Source organism: Cheilinus undulatus, linkage group 13 (assembly GCF_018320785.1).
Source record: "Cheilinus undulatus linkage group 13, ASM1832078v1, whole genome shotgun sequence".
In the NCBI taxonomy this organism is placed as follows: domain Eukaryota; kingdom Metazoa; phylum Chordata; class Actinopteri; order Labriformes; family Labridae; genus Cheilinus; species Cheilinus undulatus.
The window spans coordinates 35193417-35212340 of NC_054877.1; the positions used below are offsets into that span (position 1 = coordinate 35193417).

General features: G+C 39.3%; 1 protein-coding gene across 1 annotated transcript in view; it reads right to left on the reverse strand.

Moving 5' to 3' along the window:
• The window catches only part of slc1a7a (solute carrier family 1 member 7a), an 84500-nt gene extending 67532 nt beyond the window's left edge, over positions 1-16968 (reverse strand). Inside the window, exon 1 of the mRNA XM_041803743.1 lies at positions 16828-16968. Within this exon, the coding sequence (XP_041659677.1) occupies positions 16828-16968 (141 nt within the window). The remainder of the gene's footprint in view (positions 1-16827) is intronic.
• Positions 16969-18924: the final 1956 nt, after the last annotated feature.

Sequence of the window (18924 nt, forward strand, 5' to 3'; positions counted from 1 at the left end):
TTTCAAACAAAGACTTTGCCAGGCAGACAGCCTTGGGGAGCCAATGCTACAGTGGATGTCTATTTTTGTTTGGAAAAAGTATGAATTTGAAATGGGCTGCATAGTGTGCAGTGATTAGCACTGTCACCTCATAGCAGGGAAGGTTCCTGGTTCTCTGTGGGTACTCATGCTTCCTCACCCAGGCCAAAAACATGCTTGTTATGCTAACTGGTTTCTCTAAATTGTTATTGACTTGCCACCAGTGACAGATGGAATTGGTTCCAGCCCGCTGACACCCTGAACACGACACGCAGAATAAATAATACATGAATGTGTGGATGCATTTGAAACACTGCGGGTTTGTGTGTGGATTGTTAAGGTGGATTAAAAAAAAAAAAACACACAATAAGCGACGTAGTAATAACTAAATAAGCATAGTGGGTTATGATTACATATGATGATTTGAGAGGAAAAAAACATTTAAAAATAAAACAAGGGTGAAGTTTAGGAAACAGAAAAAAAACAACAAATCAGATTATAGCACATCTGTGCTGTAAGTAGATGGAGCTCTAAAAGCTTTTTGACTGTTTTGCAGCACAGAAAGCTTTAAGGCCACATGGCTGAGTGAGAGCATGTGGGAAGGAGTGTGTGCTTGTAATGAGTTACAGTCTGGCATTGTTTTAGTTTAATTCAACTTTAAAAATGCACAGAGACATCACAATAAACTATTTCAATACAAGTGGAGCTACCTCACTCAATCATATTAGCTAATTTTTGTGTGGGTTTTATTTCAATATCATGAATAGAGTGGTGGTCTGATTATTATAGAAAAAGAACAATTTAATATGTCCTTGAGTAACTTGTTGAAAAGAAACAAAAAAGGCCAAAATGCTTGCAAAGCATGGATGAACAGATTTGGTTTGAGTTTTTCCAAAAAACACTGACTAAGGCCTTGTCCACATGGGGATGCAATTAGTATATTTCCATTTCATTTTGAAAAAGTTTTCCATAAATACGGGATACTTTCAGGAAATGTCCGCATAAGCATGGAACCACTGAAAACCACTGAAAACGCTGCCATGAAAATGCGCCACAAGAGAGAAGAAGATACAGAAACTGCCAAAAACTTTCTCCTAGTTGCCCTTCTGGTTGTTCTCCGCAGTGGATTCAAGAACATCTGGCGTAGAACTATAACTAAACTATAACCAGGAGCTAAATCAGTCTTAGCCTCCCAGCTGCTCTTTTATCCATGTGTGGCATTGTTATGCATAATGAGGATGTGTGTGTTGTGGTCGTTTTCTAGTCTTTTCCTCCAATCAGGGAGGAAACTTTATCAAGGTGGTGCTTAAGTCAACACACATTTTTCCCCCCCGACCTTCATAATCAGGCCCCATGTTTGACAATGAGCTGTGACGCTGCAGTGAGGCCAATTTCTGGCTGAAGTCGTGCTGTCTAGGCCGGCCTTGTAGTGTGACATAATCAATGACGTGTCAATGACTACAGTTCAACAAGACTAGCATTTCTCTTGCATCGTTGCCTAGTTTGACACCCTGACCTGATGATAGGATGCGAATTGAGACACCTAACAAGAAGAGAGCATCTTTCTGTCATCATTCACCAGAGTGACATTACACAAGTCCCCACTTTTTCTACCCCAGATCTTGTGAGCTCTTACACAGCCATGGAGACAGTGATGACATCAGCATACGATGAGTGGTCAGGATCACACTTATAGTGTGGCCAGGCTGTCAGCCAAGACAGGACACATTTTAGTCACATAGCCTGACATGGTGCTGTTGTGAAAGACCAAAAGAATGTATAGTCTGAGTCTCATAACAAGTGACAAGTGTTGAGTGTTATTGATCAAGTGATGCACTCAACCTCCCTTAAGTGAGAGCACCACCTGAAGCCGAGAACAGAGAAAGTTAATAACCAGCTTTATGAAAGTCAATATCTGGAGCCTCAGACTTTGATAAGACAGTTTACTCAAAAAAAAAAAAAAAAAGTCTGCTACAATCAAATTCATAAGACAAATAATTCCCAAAACCTTGAGTCAAGACTTTTCATCGCAGGATTCAAGAACAGTCAAGTTAGATAAGTTTTATAGCTTAAAAAATTGCTTTGGCATGTGCTTCATTGGGTCAAGTTAGGAAATGAAATGCAATCCTTCTAATCCACATATCAATTTAATGCCTCTGATCTGTAGGGCAAGCAATCTGACACTGAGTTTATGCTCTCAATGGGACATATACAATTACATTTATTTGCAAGATATTTGATTCCCAGGCTGTTGGTGCAGAGGTTTGGTGCTGTTGCTGTTGCATGGGTTCTCTCCAGGTTCTCTGGCTTCCTCCCACAGACCAAAAACATGCTTGATTCCTTAACTGATGGCTCTAAAATGCCAGATGATGTGAGTTTACCTTTTTGTTTGTCTCTATGTGTCAGCCCTGGGATTGACCATTGAGCTGCCATGGATGTACCCTGCAGCTGCCTGAATCAGCTCCAGTAGCTTGAAAAAAATTCTTTATTGACTGATGTTTCAAGTAATTGACTTAAAAATATCAACTATGTTCTGCAAAAAAATACACAAATGAATACCCAAGCTCTATCGAATAAATTTGAGGGGTTTCATCCCTCCTTAGTTTTCGCTGTTCTTAAATCATCTCAGTAAGGTTTTCTTGAGGACTCACATATAAATGAGTGTCTGATACATTTGAGCTCTTTGCAAACCAGTTCATCTTGTCCAGGTTGATTTTTCTCTGTGTATTAGAGAATAGTCGTGGTCTTAAAGTGGTCTTACATCAACCAGCTTCTCAGAGCACAGGGAGAGTAAACAGACTAGTGTCAATAAACCAATGAATCAAGAAAGTCTGCAATGCTGTACTCACAAAGAAAATTGTTTGCCACTCTATAGTCTAAATGATTTTCATGCTATTATTCTGTAAACTGAATGACTTATAAGACTTAAAAATGATACAAAACTTGCTGTTCAAATTCTTCTGTCCTTGGCTTTCATGCTTAAGAAAATGTCTTCTTATCCTTCCTTTTTATTCAGAGTGGGAACAAAAAGACAAAGATTTTAGTTTGAAATGAAAGGAAGGTGGTTCAGATACTGTATCTTTGAGATGCTTCATCACTGCTCACTTTTATCAGTTGTATTTGTGATCTAACATGTCTTAAAATGAACTACAAAGGATATCACTCCAGAAGAAAACACTTCTTAGATTTTTTAAGGTATATGAAACAAAGATTGCGCACCAAAAAAATATAATGAATGAATTTATGGTAAAATTCATAAACTGGATGTAGGTGGAAATAGAAACCATAATGTTATACATTTACTCATCAACGTCTTTTTTTGAAGCCTTAACGAAGAGCACAGTATTTGTGAAGTGGGGTTTTATAAGGGAATTGGCAGGGCCCCTTTAAAGAGAAGCCAAAACAGAAGCTTGACTATCACTGAAAACGGGACCATTTGCACTTCATATTTAACTTATTTAAGAGGTAAATGACCTAAAATTTAATGACAAGGTACGTGTATGCTACAGATTGATCAACTCATTTTCAGTGCTTTACCCTCAGCAAGCCAATTTATTTTAACATTCTAGCGAGCCCTATGTGATGTCTTTGGGTCTTGTATTTTTGCAGCTGCTTTCTCTGGATTAAGTGCGTGTGTAGATTTAAGTTAAGCCATCATTTTCTGGGGCAATCACTTTAGTTGAACTGACCGAAATACGTATTTCTATTGGAAAAGTCTTCTGCAAACTCAGCATTTTTAGCTAAGAGCATGTTATGTCAACTACAGTCCCCTCCAAAAGTATTGGAACAGTGGGCCCAATTCCTTTATTTTTGCTGAAGACTGAAAAAAATTGGGTTTGAAACAAAAAGATGAACATGAGACAAGAGATCAACATTTCAGCTTCCATTTTCAGGTATTTACATCTGGATCAGATAAACAACTTAGGAGATAGCTTTATTTGTAACGGAACACAAATTTTTAGGTGAGCAAAAGTGTTGGAACGGATAGACTTTAAGTCTGGAGATTGACTTGACCAGTCTAAAACCTTCCACGTCTTGCCTCTGATGAACTCTTTTGTTGTCGTGGTTGTGTGTTTTTGGTCATTATATTGCTGCATGATGAAGGATCTCTAAGTTTGGTTCAATCCGTCTTTGAATTTGCAGAAAAAATGTTTCTGCAGACTTCTGAGTTCATTTTTCTGCTGCCATCATGTGTTACATCATCAATGAAGATTAATAAACCCATCCCAGAAGAAGCCATGGAAGCCCAAGCCATGACATTACCTCCACTGTGTTTCACAGATGAGCTTGTATGTTTGAGATCATGAGCAGATCCTTTCTTTCTACAAACTTTAGCCTTTACATCACTTTGGTAAAGGTTCATCTTTGTCTCATTAGTCCATAAACTTTGTTTAGAAGGTTTGAAGGTAGTCTCTGTATTTTTTTTGGCAAATTCCAGCCTGGCCTTCCTGTTCTTCTTGCTAATGAGTAGTTTGCATCTTCTGGTGTAGCCTCTGTACTTTTGCTCATGAAGTCTTCTGTGAACAGTAGATGGTGACACCTTCACTCCTGTCCTCTGGAGGTTGTTGCTGATGTCACTAACAGTTGTTTTATGGTCTTTCTTTACAGCCCTCACAATGTTTCTGTCATCAACTGCTAGTGTTTTCCTGGGTCTACCCATTCAACATCTGTTACTTAAAGGGATACTTCAACATTTTGGCAAATTAGCCCATTGCCATAATTCCTATAGTCTTAGTAATAGGTTTGTTTCCTTTAGTTGTCAGTGCAAGCTGTTTCTAGATCTGGGGGGACTGATATACCAGCTGCGCAGCTAATGCTATGGAAACAGACAGTATTTTTGGCTTGCCCTCATCAAAATCATCAAATTCACAAACCAACAACTCCAAGACACTCTTGTGGACAAGTTGTGACCTGCACATTCACCAGGCTATGAAATAATCATGGAACATTACAAGACGGAGACGTTTTAAAGCTAAATGCAAAGCTGGAACTACCAAGTAACTACGGCACTGCCACAGGTGCGCACTGTGTCACTCCGCCCAGTGGTTTACTTGGAAAGTAGTTCAGAGTATTTGCTTCATGTGTCGTAATGTTACATAATTATATGTTACTATTTCATCTGAAATCTGAAGTTTTTAAATCAGATTTTATCTTCAAAGTTTTCATTTACTTTTCTACCTGTAAAAAGTTTCTTCCTCTGTCATTAATTTAATGTTTGAACTGTAATCTACAAGTTTTTTAGTTTCTTTCACTAAAAAGTAAATGAATTTAAAAAAGAAATTTGAAAAATCTTTAAGCTCAAGTATTACCTTACTCATCACAAGAAAAAATGAACTGCAACTCCTGAAAAGTACAAAATGCTATCACATTAATCATCACTGTAGCAGCAAGTATTCTAGTATAGGTTAGAAAGTCAATCAAACATGGTCTTGTCTTTTTTTTGTTTATCTGGAGGCTTTACAAAGGGATCAGTCAAGTCATTTTGTACATGCTCTCCTGCATACTTCTTAATGTGTAGCAGTGTTATCATTAACTACACTAGAAGATTAACACTGCATTTATTAGAATAAGTACTTAGTTGCAAGTCATGGTTCCAGAGCCCACTGATGTAGCAGTGCAGCACTTATTAAAATAATAAATCTTAAAGTCAAGATCATTGAGCACATTTCTCTGACTTCAATCAATTCCACAAAACAGGACATTGGTAAGAACTGCTTTGCCTTAGAAACTCAGAAATGTCTACAAATACAAAATATTGACATTTTAAACAGGGGATTGTAAATGAAATGAATAATGCAATCAAGCGCAATTAACTATTGAATCAAGCAATTAATTATGGTAAAGAAATAATAGCTAAATCCCATGTAAAAATGGAAACAAGCATGTCGCAATCCCAGACTCAGGCACCTGTGCTCCAAAGCTTTTTTTATGGGCACAGTGTGGGCACATCCGTCATCACCTCTGTTTCACCGTCACCCTACCAGATGCTGCACAGTTAACTCTAATCCTCCACCTCTACCCTCTTTATTCTCCACTAAACACTGAAATCCCTTTTGTCACAGTGACAGAAACAATTATACTAAGAAGCAGCTGGTTGCTTGTTCATACAATTTAATTATTATGCTCCCCTTTAGGGATGAACAACCTCTCCATTTGTGACCTCAAATTAAATAAATGCCACAATTTCTGGAACGTCTTTATTCATGACATTTTCTGAATTTCATTTTGAAGATTATTATTCAACTCAAGGGCGGCATGTCCTTGGTACTGGCACTTAGGCAGCTAAAAGGCTATTTTCTGTCTCCTTTCAGAGTACATAAAAAAATCATCCTATCTGGCCTGGTGTGGGTAAATTGTTCAGCCTCTTACTCACTGCTTCAGCTCTTTGTGTGTGTTTGTTGGAAAAAAAAAAAAAAAAACACTATGAGTGCGATTCTTTCATTACCAAAATGTACCAGTGCCCCTGTAGGCCCATATGGAAGGTAAACATGATATAATGCCCCCATGGTGCCTTCTGAGTGAAAAGAAAATGCCAAAGTGCTCAACTTGGTGCCCTTGATGTACACAAAATTTGGCAAAATGTTTTCTTAAGTAACCTCTAAATAGAGACAATTTCCTAAATTGCATCTTTAATGCCCTCTTAGTAGAAAAAATGGAAAATAGCCCTCAGTGATGCCATCTAAATACTAAAAATGAGACAAAATGCTTAACAATGCCTAACAGCGGACAAAAGTTGACAAGTGCTCTCTTAAGTGCCCTCTAAATCGACAGTTTCTGACAGTGTCTCTAGGTTGCCTTCAAGGACCCTGTAAAGTGAAATCCCTCCCAAAAAAGTGTCTTAAAACACTGGATATGTTGGAATATGGTTGCTGTAAACATGTGAAAACACTGAGATCTACATGTCACTGAAGTTTGGGTTTAGACCATTAGAAAGTTTTTCACCACTGTCCTGGCCTGGTTTAATTTGGGCGAGGCAAATATGTGGGCTGGTGATGTCAACGGCCCAAAGTGGGGTATGAGCCCACCCTTGGAACACTATGATATAAAACCACAGAGCAGTTAACCTCAGTACAGTCTGTTGTTAGCTGATGTCACTGCCTTTATTGAAAGTTAAGTCAGGTAAATGCTGTTTTTGTCCATTGTGAGGTAATTTTGCCAAATCTATCAGCCACAGTGGTCTATGGATCATTTAAAGTATCATAACAGAGATTTGAGCCAGAAAATGGACTTTGTCTCTTCTCTGGCACTGACCCAGGCAGCTGTACTCTGATCGTAAGGTCACTGTAAGGTCAAGGGGCAGAGAGTGCTTTTCTCCTTTCAGAATTTACATTTTTTAAATTTTAGATGATTGTATTTCTCCTGAGTGGGCGTGGCTTCAGCTCATTCAACAGACACGCCCACACTATTGTAGAGCAGATGTTACTGCCTCATTTTTCATGATTCTGAAGCTTGATTTTATAAACATGGAAATGTTTTATTTGACTGAGATTTGACCTGGGGGTTCATAACACAGTGACCTATCATACAACAAACCTAAAACCAGATTTATTTTCACTTTACAGGGTCTTTAAATGCATGATACATGATAAATTGCTCTCCATGCTACCCTTCCTGCAGACAATAAGTGAAAAAGGGCCCTCCAAGGTTTTCTTCCAGTGGGCAGGGTCTCCTCAGTGGAAGAAACATGGCAAACACTGGACAAACTGCTATAAAATTCTATAAGCTCCATGGTGTAATCATAATAAAAAGAAGGTACATCTTAACCAGTGTTTTGAATTATTTCTCTATAAATGCAACTTTAAAGGACAACATTTTGAATGATGGTGCCCCACTGCACACAACAGATGCCCTTTTAATCATTTTTGCCCCTGAAACATCCTGAGTCTGCCACTCCCACCTGCCACCTATGAGAACTACTGTCACAAGAATCCGTGAACTGTATGACAGCTGAAAAGGCAAATAACAGGCAACTAAAGTGGAGCAGCTGGCCCGAGCTAGGTTTATTACACTGACGAGAGACCACTGGACATCAGTCAGAAACTTCTGTTACCTTGGGGTAACAGCATAGCTGATTATTCACTTTACAGCAGAAGTTATTTTAGATGTGCATCAAATAGATATAATAATATATATTATCTTACATCAAAGTGCATGTGGAACCAATGTTATAGTAGTGTCTCCAGTTAGACTGACATGGCACAGGTTGGCTGTCAGATGGGGAACATAACTGAACTGTCAGGAGACGCAGGGAGAGAGTGAGAGAGAGCAAGAGAGAGATGCAGGATGAAAACTGTGAAGGGAACACAACTCTAACCCGCAATTTCCATATAGGATGACTGCGCTGTGCACCAAAGCGCCACGGGTTTTCTCTGACTGAAGGCGAGTGACCTCATCCACTGGAAGCATGTCTAGAGCCCTGCGTTTGCATTTCTGATCGCCGGGCAGAGATCACGGGTGAACTGTGAACTCTCGCAGGAATAGTATGTCAGCAGAAGATTTTACCTTTTGGGCTTCATTTATCATCCTTTCTGCTATTGGATGAGTACATCAGGAGGTTAAAAGGTCAATTTTTGCAGCTGCCGGATAGAATAGAGATGGAACGATGTGCTCTGTAGTACAATTCGCGGCACTGTCACTGTATGTGGGAATTAGAGGTAATAATGAGTGCTCGTCTACTAGTGCTGTCAAGCATTTACAAAAATTAATATAATTAATGGGCTTTGTAATTAATTAATTGCATTTGAATGAATATATGGCTAGATTTACAGTATAACCCTGTTTGTAACTTGTTATGAATTTAAATTTCTGTTTAAACGATCATTTGAAGACAATATTTTACTCTGTTCTCACATTATTAACAATTAATTCACAATTAACTGTGTGTGCTCTCAGTCTGACCAGGTTCTCTGCCTCCTGTTTTTGTCTCTGCCACATCAGTTGTGTTTTTTAAATTCTAAACGATATGCTGTTTTGTTTCTGTCCAAGTGTAGAGACAGTGATGTGGCGTAAGTGCGATTCATTTGCTTAAGAAAAAATTCACGTGTACTAATGCGTCATTTCAACAGCACTACTATTTACTGCCCCCGTGCACTGACCCATTGGGCCCTGGTTCTCCAGGTTTGCCACTGTGGGCCTGGACTCCACCAGTGAGTCACGGCTGCCCTGATCATATCCAGAATAAAACATGCCAAAATGAGTAACTTGCACAGTAGAAACCCACTCTTTGAGGTGGAAATAACCTGCATGTTACTGCTCTTTGGTGACATAATGGGTCCCTTAAGCAGCATGTTTCAGGTTATTACACTACTTAGGCTCTAGATTCTTTATTTTCATATGAATCAGTCCCATCAACTCCATTAAATTAGGGTTTAGTGATGACTTTGGTTGCAGGTAGATGCTAAAAATTTATTTCATTTTCACAGCTTTACTGAAGAAAGAAAATAAGCTTTCATTTCAGCATTTTCAAGAAGCTCTGAACTTAATGTGAACATACAAAAGGACATTTTCACCTCAGTGCATAAAAGACTTCTTCAAAGTGATGTGGCCTGTTAGATTTCTCCAGGATATAAGGGCAAGTTCCCTGAAATGCACATCGCCTCTAACCTTGAAGGTTATGGGTGCTCCATTTTAAACAGACCACAGTGACAGTTAACAAAGAGAACTTCAAGAGAAAATATAACCTGCGCACATCTGATGTCCCCTGTGTCCTGTGAGATTCTACACATGCATGCACAAACATGATTGCAATGCCCACACGTGTCTTGCATCATACATAAAAAGCCCACAAATACACACAAGCACATGCACACAAGCTCCAATGGGAAAAAATGTCATCATGCAAATCCATTTTAAATCCATCTCATTCTGCTCTCACTCATACACCCTTAAATCTAGTTTAAGGCAGATGCTTCCTCAGCACTTTAAACACAGACTCTAAAAGTCTTTTTTCATTTCTCACGGCAAGCTTCATTATTATCAATCAAAAACCACAAAGAAAAACAATCTGTTGCCAGCTACGATGTTATTCTCCAGCATTGTGAGCTCTGAATTCTAACTCTTTAATTCCACTTCCTATCCATCCGGCCTTGTTTGAATTATGTAAGTAAACAGACATGGTATGTTGTTGACTTGATGTCTCTGCGAGTGATTGACAACTAATCTCCCAGGCAACAATCCCTTTGTATGTGTCCATCTGAGAGCCTGCAGGCAATCTGACCAGATACTGTTACATGTCAAAGCAACAAAAAGGGGAGAAAAAAGCGGAAAAAGCCCATGTTGTTCCTCCATCTATGAGTCATTACATCTTGCCTGGAAATAAAGAGAAATGTATATGTATGACACATGAAATCTAATGTGTTTCCAAGAGGTCCTAGCAATTTTCATGAAGTGGATTGGTCATATTCCCGCATCAAAACCTACTGACCCTGGAGAATTCCTGGAGCCTGATTTTTTAAGCACTTTAGCTGTTCAGCTGAGCCTCTTGTCTAGCATTTATATGCCAGGGACAAAACCTTTTTCTCATTCTGTCCTTGCAAAGCCCACATAGTGCAATCAATGCATCACACTCTTTTCACTTTGCTGGAAGACTGTTATTCAGAGTGAATGCAGTTGTTCGTATTTTGGTGAAGACCTTAAAATACGTATGCACAAAACACTCACAAACCACCCATCATGGTTCATTTTCATACTGGTTTTAAAAAAAGGCTGGAATTTTTCTAGGAGAAGGTTAGGATATAAATTGATGTGAAATAGAATCTCTGATATAGATTTCGTTATTAAATTATTTTTGTTGCAGTGGCAGACTGAATTCAATTATTGTTGGTACAGCCTTTTAAAATGGATGTTGACACATTTCTTAAATCTTGATTAATCACAAAAAATCTGTAGTTAATTGCAATTAATCACACCCTTTTTATAACATTTTAGTATTAACCTATTTTGCATTTTAAAACACTTTGGTCTCCTTTTCCCCCACAGTCTTAAACTAAGGGTTATTTACTTTTTGTTGGGAAACAGACATGCTTTTAGGGGTAAATTAAAGGAACTTGTTAAGGACTGCAAATGAAATAAAAGAACATTAAAATGGTCCAGATGACTTCTGACTTCTCCACTGAGCTGTCTGGGAGTTTTTACAGTGAAATGAGACTTTAAGGAGCAGTGGTGGACTTATTTTACGTCACTGAGGCTGCAGGGAGATGCTGACATGCCTTCTGCACACAATGTGTTGAAAGTGATAATTAAGCATGCAATTAATCATGATAAAAAAAATAGTGCACTAATTGTGGACCCTAGTTAAATGTGATTAACATGATTAATCTTGACAGCCTTACTCAAAACCTAAGAAACCAGCGTCATATAAAGGATGTCATACCAGGCCAAAGATGAGACAAAAATCCAAGCTTAAATGATGCAAATATTTAATCAAAAACAATGTTAAATCAAGTTTAAAGACACAAAAGAGGGCTGTAGGAGATGGCCGGACAGAATAAAAAAAAGGAACATAAAGACAAATACAAAGCTGCCCATTTACCCTTGAGTGTCCTCATAAAAATTAAGTATGAAATAAGACTAGGTTAAAACCTCGTATATGGCTGGCCACAGCTATCTGGGATGTCTGTGCGTGTGTATGTGTCTCATACATCAGTTGGCGGCGTGCACGAGGCTGGTTTACAAACCTGCCAAGGAGGAGAGGGAAGGAGCTACCATGGATACCATTTTTGACATGCCTAGAGCGAAGATCATTTATGTTTTAAACGGGCAAAAATTTCCATCCTGCCAACATGGATGTTTTAAAAATCACTTTGCGATGTCAGCAACATTGCTTCTGTTATCTATACACCTATGTACATGCAACTCAGGGGATTAAATGGGCGCGCGCTTTGTGGATACAATAGTTTTTAAGGTGACAGGAGACAATAATTGCCTTTGCATCTTCTCTCACTGACTCCAGCTTGTGTTCATCTGTAAGGTGAGTCATAACAGACTGTTGACTTGACTCTGAGGATTTCCACCTTTTATTGAGGAAAAATGTGAACAATCTGCTTCATTGGGGAAAGAAGTTGACTTTTAACGATGCCTTAAAGCTGACTCCCTGTGCCAGAGTCCATTTGAATCATGCTTGACACCACCTACCAAGTGGGCCCGGGCCCAGTTCCTGCATGGTCAGGTGCATTCACACTGACCAAACGAACAGGACTTTGGGCTCAAGTGTACTCAGATCCGGGTCTGGGCCCTCAGTGTGAAAGCCATCTTGCCTCGTCCTGAAGAACCTTGACGAGCTCATCTTCACCACCAAGGTTTTCACGTTTCATTTGCTGCATTAAACATAGAAAACCTGCCGAGTAATAGATGCATTTTGTAGTTCATCAACATTAAATTGTATTTTTTTCCACATAAACCTACGACACGCCAGCAAAATTCGCTCAGGTAAGTGCAGGCAGATTCCCGTATCATCTCAGTTCTCCATTCTTATCCTCTGACTCCCACTTTTCCTTGACCCTGTTGTTTTCAATCGGAGTTAAGGAAAAGTGGATCGTAAAGGACTTCAACTTTTTCAGATGAATGAAAGAATTAACCAGTCTGGACATAAGCAGAGTATATGCTTAAATCTCTCTTCAGTGTTGTTATTTGCTCTTTATTTATTAGTTAAAGAAATGTGGTCCTGTTCTGATATAACAGCTGCTATGCTAGTGCTACATCCGGGCTTATCCCTACGCTGGCAGCAGACACTGCAATTGGCTCACAATACAACAAAAATCCACCTGTAGCTACCACCTTGATCTTGTCAAATAACACTGATTGGTCAGAACAGTTCTTGATTTAATGTGGATTAAGATGAATTAACCTGATGACCGGCAATCCATCTGCTCTGCAAGTAACAGAGTTACTCTGATGACCATTCAGCAGTCACTGGTGCAACTTTCTTTTTTGCACTAATACACCTTTTTCTACCTAGTTCACTTCATATACCTCTGTTTATATTTTTATATATAAATTCATATTTGATCTTATCACATTAAAACCACTTAGTTCACTCTGTATTATACATTTCACATTATGCTTTTTATATATTTATTCCCAGTAGAAATCTTTCTCTCTTTGCACTACAACTATTCTTGGCTCTCAGTTCTTTACTGTAATAGTACAGCTTTAATCATATATTTAAAGCAGTGTCTGTCAATACCTGAGGACAATATTTAAATAATCTGTTTATAGTCTTCATTTCTGTATATAAACATTCATGTAATGTATGTGTTGTTTAAAAACTTGTATGTAGATATACAGATGAGGACAAAATTATTACCCCCCCTATAAAAAATGTTAGTATTTCCAAAGTGCTGTTAAACAGAGTGGAGAGCTTTTTAACACAGCTTTTCCAAACATCCTAGTGTTTTTTGGATGCTTGTTTTATTACTAAAGTAAAGCTCTTTGGCCATAAAGACGTTGGTGATGAAAGTGTTTCTGATGAAAGAAGGGAGAGACGTATCACCCAAAGAACACGGTCCCCACAGTGAAGCATGGCGATGGGAGGATTATGCTGTGGGGATGCTTCAGTGCATCTGGAAGTGGAAATCTTGTCAAGGTGGAAGGAATCATGAAGAAAGAAGGATATTTGGAGATTTTTAAAGAAAGCATGAACCAGTAAGCAACAAAACTGGGAGATCGCTTTTCTTCCAAGACGACAACGACCAAAAACATATGTCACTCCTGGTGAAGAACTACCTTCAGCAGACCAAAGTGAATGTTTTAGAGTGGCCTGCACACAGCCCTGACTTAAATCCCATTGAAAATCTGTGGGGTGAACTGAAGACCAAACTCCATGCCAGCAGGCCATCAGATCTCCAGGAGCTGGAGAGATTTGACTCTGCAAAATGGGCTGGGATTCCTCAGAGACTTACTGAAAACCACAACAAATGACTGCAGGCTGTTATCCAGCAAAAAGTAGACACTATTGACTATTAGCACCGGGAGGGGGGGGCTAATAATTTAGATCCTGGTGGTTTCGGTTTATGTGGAATATTTTCATTTCTGTGCGCAAAGTCAAATAATTTCAGCAGCCAAAGTAAAACTAGGGTGTTTGAAAAAGCTGTGTTCAAAGTTCTTGGCTTTGTTTAGCAGCACTTGACAAATAGGTTTAAATCAATAAAAATTTCAAAGGGGGGCTACTAATTTTGTCCTCATATACAGTATATATATATATATATATATATATATATATATACACACACTTGCAGTTGTTTTTGTTTTGTTTTGTTAGAATTATGCTCTTTTCTTTTGTAATGCTGCTGCTCTAGGTGCCTTGAATTGACCCCCTGGGGGTCTACAGGTCTACATGCTGCCACAACATGCTTCTTTGTTGCGACCATAAGGGCTGATTACTCTTTAAACAAGAATGCAAAAAGCTGTATTTCTATTATTTATGAACACCATAGGTGCGGCCTACCACTGGAGTGTAAATTAGATATTAAAGTAACACCTTGTCCACAACAGTATTAATTTTCAATGACAAAAACTAGACTAAGACCAAAAAAATAGATCTGTGATGACTAAAACTGACGAAAAGTAAGTTTAGTTTAGTCAAGATGACTACAACTAGACTAAAATGTAATGTAGTTTTCGTCAGACGTTCAAAATCTGTTTTATTTCTCAAATGTGGGTAAATCTGTCAAAAAGACAATGCAGCTGTATCTCTTCTGCCTGTCAGCTGTAGAAAGCAGCGACCCCAGGTTAAGCAGAGTGCATAGAACACACTACCGTGACTTGGTACTAGATTTAGGCAGGTAACACTGGTCCACAACAACACTGTTAAGAGCAGCCCTGATTTCCCTTCAGACCTGGTATGTTTGATTCCTTTTTGATGCAGCACAGTTTAATTTGTTTTTCCTCTGTAACTCCCCAGATAACACTAGCTAAACTGTGAACATAAAGGGGAGTGAGACTTAAATGACTGTTCACAGCCACTGCATTTATGAACACCCCTGACACCATTGAGCTACATCAGAGATCACCAATTAGCCAACTGTGTTCCAGCTGTGAACCCAAGCGCTGTCCTATCCAAACCCTTGAGGAGACGTTATCTCATTCTGATGAGTGCTCCTATCACAACCTTTGCAGCGTTGTAACATTGGTGTAAAAAAATCGGTGGTCTATTTTGACCTGAGCAGCTTTTCTCGTCTTAACGGTGGCAACATATGGTGCCACTCAGCCAATCAGATGCTTCACTCAGACAGGAACAGCACGAGCCTCTCCCACTGGAGTGAAGAGAAAGGATGTTATGTCTATGAGCATCTCGCTGTTGCAGAGACACACGGAGAAGTGAGTTAGAAACGAGTAGAGATGCTGAGGTTTGCAATGAGGAAAGATGGAAATGAAAAAGAGACTTAAACAAAAGTTGACAGACTGTTGTATGTTTATTCTTCCCACAGGCTGATTAAAAACCAACCTTGTATGTTTCAATATGCTCGCAATCATTAAATGTGCTACCAGAGGAGTGTTAAACTCAAGGCCCGGGGCAAAATCATTTCAGATTTTTATTTTAACTGGCCAACTGGTCTGAAGACGTCCACTAGTATACAAATGTAGACTTAACCTTGATGATTTAAAATGTATTTGTAAGTCATTAATATTAGAAAAAGTAAAGAGTAAAAATAATTTGATTAAAGTCAGAGATGAAACAAAAAAGAGGTTTTTGTTTCACATTTTCAATTTTGCATCTGACAATTATGACTTAAAGTTATGGTTTTGACTTGGATATTTTATTAGTAGTTTTTATTATAACAATATCATTACCTCTATTTCATGAAAATATAGCTTTTTTAGTGTTTTTTGGTGAAATCGACTGAATTATTTTACAGTTTAGATTAAATTATTTTCCGGACCTTTGCTTGAGGAAATTTCGTCAAACTGGACCTTGGAGAATTTTAATCGATGACCCCTGATCTACAACATTTATCCTTCGGGTCGTGGAGGATCCCATCTCTCAGGTTCGGAGTTGGTTTACTGAAACCCTTTTCTAACACAGGACTGACACATAAAGGCAAAAAAAACAGCCAATTTCACACTCACACCTAGAAATTAGACATATACATTTGTTGGATTAAGGTTTTGCAGTGATTTTCCAAGCTGGATGTGTAGGACCATGCTTAAAATAACAAGCCATTTAGTGTTTTAGTGCTGTATTTTTGGACAGTTTGGCACTTGCATGAAACACCAATAAAAATGACCCTGACTACACTAACACTCTCTTGCTGTTGTGCTGAATCAGCTATTGCACTACTTAATGCACTATTGCACACAAAAAATGTGCTAGCATCCTCAGTTATGTGTATTTTGCTCTTAAATATGAAACACACTTTGTTTTGTTACTGTCATTTGTCAATAAAAAAAAATCTTTTCAAATTTGCTTCAGTTAAGTGTGTGTGATTAGGAGAGCAGGATTTAGCTCCTGTGAATGCTGACACTGTATTAACAGTATGAAAGTAGTTTAACAGTTGCATCTTAAACCATATCTTCACAAAGATAGCATTAACATGCTTTTTGTGAGTGTGTGTGTGTAAATGTTGGCGTGTAGCACATGGAGTGCAGGTAAATACGCAGATGTAGAGACTAGGGAACTGGGTAATCTCTTGTATTAGGAGTTTTGGCGTCTGAATCCGTCTTGGCATTTAAGGAGGAGACAGGAGGTAACATGAACACTTGCGAGGGGGATGTGGGGGTGGATGGTAGGAGGTGGGGGTTGGTTGGAGGAGCAGGCGAGGCAGGTGGTATAGTGTGAGAGGAAACCAGGGGTCACGATCATCGCCAACTAACCTGCTCCGAGAGTTGCTTCCCTCTGAGGAAGAAGCCCAGCAGACAGCCGATGACCACGGCCAGCACGGACAGGATGAGCAGTCCGTTCTGCTTGCAGACATTCTTCACCCGCCCCCACACCTCTTCCAGAGCCACCGCCATCCTCCACTACCTCCACCGCTGCCTCCTCCTCCTGCTGCTTGCCCTGACTGCAACTTTGCAGACCCCCTTACTCAGAAAAACCCACCTGAACAAGCCCCCCACCCCCTTTTACCAACTATTCAGCCATAAAGAGCTGGCACAGAGTCGACAGGCGCCACCACACTGGAAGAAACAGAGCATGGACTGAGGCAGCAGGTGGGACGAGAGAGATAGATGCAGACTGATGGAGGAGAAGGCCGGATTAAAAAGACGAAACAAAAAGAAAAAGTTGAAAGAAAAAAAGTTGGGGTTTAGTTTGAAAAGTAGGGAGAGGTAAAGTAAAGGAGGTAGTCATCCACATATAAAGCACTTCAGGAGGTTTTATGCCGCATCCTTTGCCAGTTATTCCAAATGAGACGAAGAGCATCACACAGACACACTCTCCATCTGTGTCTGTCCCTGTCTGTCAGTGTCCGTCTCTCTCTCCGTCAGTCACCTCCCTCTCTGCCACCCCCCCTCCTACATATTCCTGCTGGTGGCCAACAGGGGGCTCTGCGACAGCTGGTGGTATTGTCATCAGGGTTAATACTACGATCCTATTAGGCCGCGCTGCACGACTCAGATCTAAGGCTGGATTAGAGAGCTCTCTGAACAATTGGACAGAGGATTGTTCCAGATCACAAAAAAGGAACAAATGGAGAAAAAAACTGAACAAAAAGTGAAATGAGGTAAATAAAAGCAGAGTAAAAAACAGGACTTTGGTTCACCTGTTTTAATATTTTAAAGGACTGAATGATGAAGATACACCTGGAGGTACATTTGCAGACACAACATGATTGTGTGTCCACAGCTCATCTAGCACTTTTCTTATTTTATCATCTCAGGCAAACACAGAGGAGTAAAGTGCACATATACATACGGGGAGTCATAAATATTAATCAGAGCATTAATACTGTGTGGGTTGCAGTGTCGTACATACATAGAAGCTGAGGTTGTGTCCTGAGGCGATGAAGAGGTAGTACAATGAGAATTTTTGTTCAAAGGACAGCGTCAGCTCTGCTCTGAAGCATGTTGGTGTGCAAGACATAGAGACTGACCAATACTACTGATGTTTGAAAAAAGGAGAAATGAGGTTCCAGCAGTGACAGCAATGTTGTTTGTTTGATAAATATGTTCAAAGTCTCTATAAAGTGATTATTATAAATATGTAAGGACAAATTTCAGTCATTAAAAAATATCTCTTAGTATACAGGCATAATTAAAAAGATCAAAACCATGTAGAAAAGTTAATTCATTTCAGAAGTTTAATTCAAAAAGTGAAACTCATTAACCTTGCAAAGCAGATGGATACGCCCGTTTCATTGTTTTTTTCACTGGCAAATCCATCTTGCAAAGCTTCCATCTGAACCGTTTGGGCCTGGTTAGAAAGTGACAGGACCAATCAGTGACGAGGGGCAGTACTTTCAGTCGCAGCAGAGTCGTGACGTAAACAAGCAGCAGCAAGAGCTGGTGCAATTATGGAGGGAGAGATTAGCGTGGATGCTGCTAAAGCACCAGTTTTATCAGAACTTGACGACATTTCTTCGTTAAAAGAAGAACAAAGAACAGCAGCGGGTTGTTTTCTTTTCAAAAATGACAAAAGTCGAGTACCTAAATGTCTGTAGTCGCCATGTTTCGCATTATTCTTCAGTAGCTGCGCATGCGCAGCTCGATAGCAGCTACGTCACGTGTTTTGTTGCTCTGATTGGCACGTAGAGATGTGACGGACAGAATGTTCATCCAATCATACTCTGAGTTTTTTTCATATCCTCTGCCTTTTCTCAAATGTTTCCTATTGAAGCTTTACCAGATGGATGTGTGAAACACACCCATCTGGCTTGTCAGGTTAGAAACTCAGTACACACAGATTGAAAAATATATAGACTTTATTTGACGATTACGTCTTATAGTTAATAAAATCCCAAAATTCAGTATCCC